This window comes from Elephantulus edwardii, unplaced genomic scaffold (assembly GCF_000299155.1).
Source record: "Elephantulus edwardii isolate Elephantulus edwardi_28Jun2011 unplaced genomic scaffold, EleEdw1.0 scaffold00002, whole genome shotgun sequence".
NCBI lineage: Eukaryota > Metazoa > Chordata > Mammalia > Macroscelidea > Macroscelididae > Elephantulus > Elephantulus edwardii.
The window spans coordinates 23,800,808-23,806,726 of NW_006399752.1; the positions used below are offsets into that span (position 1 = coordinate 23,800,808).

Consider the following 5,919-nt stretch of genomic DNA (forward strand, 5'->3'; position numbering starts at 1 on the left):
TGAGAATGAGTGTGGGAAGGGAGCCAGGCAGCCCGCGCAGTGCTGCGTCCAGCGGGCGCGAGGAGGCGGCTGAGTGATCACTGATTCTCTGCCTTGCTTTTGCTTGTGACACTGTGTAAACTCCCTCCAGCTGCACACTCTTCTGCCAGAACCTCTAGGGAGCAGAACTGGGAGAGTGCGAAAGTGAGAGAAACAAACTCAGGGAGAGAAAGGGGCTGGAAGGGAGTGCGTGTATGTGTGTGTGTAAGAGTGTGTGAAAGAGAGGGAACGCGCTTACTGTTTTTTTAATAAGGAGCTGCTTGGACTGCTGAGTTGTCACATCTGGAGCCAGCAAGCAGAGGGAAGGTAAAATAATCGTGAAACGTCAGCACCACGGGAGGGAATCGAAGAAGAGGATCCGCTTAGGAGTCCCTAAAGAGCCCGCTTGGATGTAAGGAGAGATGGCTTTGCGCTCTGCTTGGTGCTCTGTGCTGCCCCTCTGGCTCCTCTGGGGCGCTGTTTGCTCCAGCCTAGTAGCCAGTGAGGACAACGCTCTGACTTTTGACATCGAAGGGAGCTCAGCGGTTGGCAACCAAGACCTGCCTGAGAGGAGCGTGGCGTTTGGACAGCAGCCTTCTACTACCCAGGTACAGTGACCCTGCCATTCTCACCCTGCTGGGCATCTGTGCCTCATGGGCTGCCTCTTCCCCTTTCTATTTTGATCCCCTCTCTCCCCTCCCTTATCTCCTTTGAGAGTTACACCTGGAGACAGGTCGGTTCAGAAACTTAAAAGTTTTGCTTTCAAAGTTGCATCGGGCTATTGAGGCTTTGAAACATGCCACTGTTGAAAGTGGCCAAAGTGCATGTGTTCTAGCTTGCTCTGAGTAAAACTGCTAAACTCTGACCTAGAACTGAAGAGGCTCAGTGAAGAGGTCTTTCTGCCAGGTATTGACAAAGTGGGTGTTTCCCACTAAAATAATTTTGGCTAAGCTATGAATTTAATACGCTCTGCGAGTGTAGTGGAAAGGAACTGCTCTGTCAACCCAAAGGCATGCAGTTCTAATCCAACAGTTGCTATGCACGGAAAAGATGGGCAGTCTTTTCTGGTGGGATTTACAGCCTCTGAAAACCCACTGGAAGGTCAGCTATGAGTACCCATAACAATGAGTGGGCTTTGGCTTGATGGCATGTATCAACAACAGCAACTCCATGTGTGAGCCCTGCCACTTCTCTGCAATGTTAAGTCGATGGGAACAATACAGCCAGATCTGTCCTTTTATAACAAATTCAAGTGAAGTTCCCTGCAACAGGGGTGTGTGATGAAAGAAACTGATAGGGAAAGGCCCCTGTAGGTACTTTAAATAAAAAGCAAATCAATATCCTTCAGAAACAAGACACTACCATTATAATCAAACTCATTCCAAAAGTAAAAACCATCAGCGTAAGCATGTGTTTTATTCAAAGAGCTGCTATTGGAGTACATTGTAAAAAGTTGTAGGCTGAAACTGTAATTAAGGTGATAAACTTTGGTGAAGGAAGATGGATCCAGTATAAGTGATTTAAGAGTCCCTTGAGCGCAGACAGACAACAGTAAGTCCAGTGCGTGGGAGATGCTAAGCAGGAGGAAACTGAAGTCACCTAAGTTCATGGGAAAGGAAAAAGCTATCGACCAAAACACACACACACACACACACACACACACACACACTCCCCCATATAGCTGTGGTTACAGCACCCATACAACCAAAACAGACACCATTTTTAACAGCATTGAAGTTAAAATTATTGTTACTAATTGTTAGTATATGCCTCTGGAACCTCTATGAACTTTGATAAATGTCGATGTTATAGAAAGGCTTCAGGCCTTTTGTTCATAGGGTCACTATGAGTCATGCTCAACTCGAAGGCAATCAATAACAACAACATCAATTGGTAGTATAACTGGAATTATTATTACCAATAAAAAGAAGGTGCATGGAGATGGTCCTTTTCTTAGGAAGGAATTATTATCAGATCAAAAAAGAGTAGGTCTAGAGTAGGGCACACCAACCTCCCTTCTCTTTTTAAAAGAGACTATACCTTCCATACAAAGTATGTATAGTGTAGTCTGCTCAACTTCACCCCCAAACACTGGGTGAGTCTGGACCAGGAGAGACCCAGGCAAGGGCATCACTTTTCCTTATGCTTGGAATTATTCTCCTGGATGCATCATCTCCACCTGTTGCTTTGGGCATGGGAGGCCTCTGAATGAAACGTTTGACTTCCTAATTAGGATTTCCAGAAAACAAAATAGAAAAACAGGATGCCCAATTACAACTAACATATCAGATAAATAAAATTGTAGCACAAGTATGTCCTAAATATTGCATGGATATATTTATACTTTAAAACAAAAATAGTTGTTTACACAAAACTCAAATGTATTTTCGAGTCCTGTATTTTATCTGTTCTATCTGGTAATCTTATTTAAATGACAAGCACATAGAACCATTTATCTATTCCTGTTATTGCACAGAAATTAAGAAAATAATCATGGACCTTTTAGGAGTCATTATTTTTATTATATGCTTATGTATTTAATGAAATTATGGGACAGTGTTACAGCAGAGTATCTTTCTTTAAACTATAGCCTTTGCATTCCCATGGTATCAAAGTAAAATTTCAATGTACTGATTCCTTAATGTTGGACAAGTTATAGATGCTAAAACTGCAGCAAAAGAAGAGAGTGCTTAGAGAAGTTATTAATGTCTACATCTTAAATTATTGTGCACATATAAATCTTATTTGGGGATATTTCTCAACACCTTATTTTTATGGTGCTATTTTAGTTAATATGTCTATATCTCTGTTTGCTTTATTTCCTTCCAACCAGAAAGAATGTTCCGTAGTGAAGTTCTTAATACTGTTAGTGTAATAGTTTCGCCAGTTCAAGACTTTGGTTTTTGAAAACAGAAAGAAGCTATTAGTCATTCCAGGAGGGTCAAAGTATATGGTGTAGAAAGGGTGGGATTGAGGTAATTATGTTCCCACAGCATAGTTTCACATAATGTTGCCAGTTAGACTGTGGTCCCACGGCGATCCCAAAGCCCCACCGATGGGTTTCCCATGCTCTTTATAGCCAGAAAGCAAACCTTAAGCCAAATACATTCTGGGGATTTAATAATATGGTATGTCATGCTACTGAATTGGTTCAGGAGATTGTATACATATATACATACAGAGAGAGAGAGAGATACAAAGAGATGGAAAAGGTTGAAATGTGGATGGGAGGATAGTATAAAAATACATTTACTTTATTTGAACTAGATTTATATGAATGGCTGTTCCTCAATTCCCCTAGGATTTTATTGCCACAAGAACTTCAAAGAGAAGGAAGAAAAACACTAAACCAAGCGTGGAGCAATGGGAGGCTGACGGAAGGCCTTCCTAAGGCTATTCTGAGCTCCTCGTGGGCAGGGCCTGTGTCTCCTTCACCCCGCACTTTCAGCCCCAGAGGGACCCAGGCACATTGCAGCGTTCAGTATGTGCAGAAGGAAGGATATGTAAAATATGTGCAAAACAGAAGGACAGAGGGTACTGGCTGGCCAAGAAGAAAGGCCTCTCCTTTGCTTCTAAAGCAAGCCCATGATTCCCCCAGGATGCAAAGAATTTGAAAAGATGACCGTCTTTTCAAATAGCTGTGTGGAGGATTTTTGAACTCTTTTGAAGAATAATTTGCCAGATCTGCTATTTCTGGGTTTCGGATTAGTGATTCTCAGTAGGTGGTAGTGAACAGAGAGAAGGCTGGTTAGTTTCAAAAATGATATTCAACACATTTAAGAAAAGAAAGTGATTTTGTTTCATTATACACACTACTGAGAATAAAGCCAGGCTGTCTTTTTAATTAATGAAGATAGGCAGGAAAATTGGAAGGAGTGCAGGGATAGAAACAGAATCATACACCAGGGAGAGGATGTCAGAGTATCCTTTGAAGAAGTGAAATTCTCATCAATGAACAAAAAAGAAGTTGTTAAACAAAGTCAAGGAACACTATATATTGGCCTTTGACTTTAGTGGCTATGGGGGAAAGCCGTACAGAAAGAGAAACATACAGAGCTGTAATGTAAAGAATAAAAAAAAAAAAAAAAAAAAAGAATCAATTGGAGGGGGAACCAATGGGGGAATTACTGGCTTTTATAGATAACTGAGATACTAATTGGCAAGATTGAGCAAACTCCCCTAAAAGAATATAAATAGAGTTATTTTTCTCATCACCTTACTGGCTTTTCCTGTTGTTATTATTACTGTTGTTAATGCCTCCAAGAAAGTCAATGCTTCAGAGCCATGTGTAACACTTGTATCCCACACTGGACAAACTTAGTTGCTAAAATAGGACTATGAACTAGACTATTTCTGACGTTATTTTCCTCTAGTTCTCCTCTTTGTTGATATGTGATCCCACACCCCAATACATAGTTAGGCTCTCTACCATTAAAGGATTGCAGAATGTTTATTAAGAGATGTTTTAGATATTTTTCATTCTCTGGTTTCTATTTTCTTATCTTGGTCCCTTACTTTGGAAAACGCCTAAAGGACCCACTGGCTTGGGTCTGCCTTCTCTACTTCTGTTCTCACTGTACAGTGGAGATTTAATCCCCTCCATACAATCATGTCAGTTATGTACTTATTTATTCAATAGGCACCTTGAGAGCCTTAACATGACAGAGTAGGAAACAAGAGGTGTAGAAAGAAGGTCGAGTCTTATCCTCAAGAAATAGGAAATCTGAGAGAGAAAAGATGTACACAGTCACTATAAAAAGCCAAATGAATTTATGTAGATATTCTAAGGTTATTCTTAGTGTATAATGAAGAGGAAAAAAGATTATTCCAAGGTACAATCATGTATTTGTCAAATTCAAAAGAAAGTTCTTTAAAGATAAAACAATTTTAGAACACCTGATATAGTAGTAGTGGTGATAATAATAGCTGCATAGTTTAAAACTAACCCTTAGTGAGTACTTACTCATGCAAGGAACTGAGCTAAGCAATTTATAGGTGTTATTTTTTATAATTGTCATGACCATTCATTGAGTTTGTCACAGGTACTATCATAGTTACAGACATGGAAACAGAGACGTAGAGAATTTAGCTTGGCTTCCTACCTGATAAATGGCACGGCTGGGCAGTCATCAAAAAGCAATTCAACTCTACAGAAATATCAAAGAAAGGAGCTTGAAAAAATAAATTGGTAATTTGGTAAAATTCTGTGAAACACTTAAAATGAAGAAATAGAAAATGAAATAAAAAGAGCATTTATTTCAGACTCATTGGATGAGCAGGGTAAATTATATAAAATTTTATGTTTTCCAAAGAATTAAAAAAGTAAATTCCCTTCCCCTTCCAATCCAATAACTATTTTTTAAACTACTATGTAAGGAAGGAGGGACCACAACAAAACAGTATGTATGTGCTTAATTTCTCTCTTTTTTTGTGCTATGATTTCTACATTATTGTTGTGTGTTGTGGAGTTGGAACTGGCTCACTGCTGACCTGCCAGTGGGTTTTCAGAGATAGTATATTCCACTGGAGGAGATTGGCCATCCTGTATACATATTTTTATTTCATCCTTAGTGGTTAAAATGATACCCATTTTAGATATAAATAAATGGAGGTGAGGAAATGATAAGTATCTTCCCAAGGTTTTCAAATCACATTCTCTTTTCCTAGCCTACCACTGAGTCTCCTTGCTAGAGATTTTTTTCCACTGGTTTTCTTGTATCCTATTTTTCTATAAAAATTTTTTTTACTATGATTCCATCACTTAACAAATGTTGATTGAAGAGTTCATATTAGAAGGTCCTGATTTTGGTTAATAGGAATGGAATTAAAAACAGCTCCTTGATTTAGGAATACATGAATATATGAATTTATCTATATATATATTTCTCTCTCTCTGTGTGT

At 39.2% G+C, this 5,919-nt stretch overlaps 1 protein-coding gene across 2 annotated transcripts in view; it reads left to right on the forward strand.

Annotated features, from left to right (window-relative positions):
• Window positions 1-400: 400 nt before the first annotated feature.
• Window positions 401-5,919, forward strand: part of LAMA4 (laminin, alpha 4) — a 229,742-nt gene continuing 224,223 nt past the window's right edge. The window contains exon 1 of one of the 2 annotated variants that reach the window (XM_006879028.1): window positions 401-626. In XM_006879028.1, coding sequence (XP_006879090.1) covers window positions 441-626 — 186 coding nt within the window. In that variant the 5' untranslated portion in view covers window positions 401-440. The remainder of the gene's footprint in view (window positions 627-5,919) is intronic. The other variant, XM_006879027.1, reaches the window with a different exon arrangement.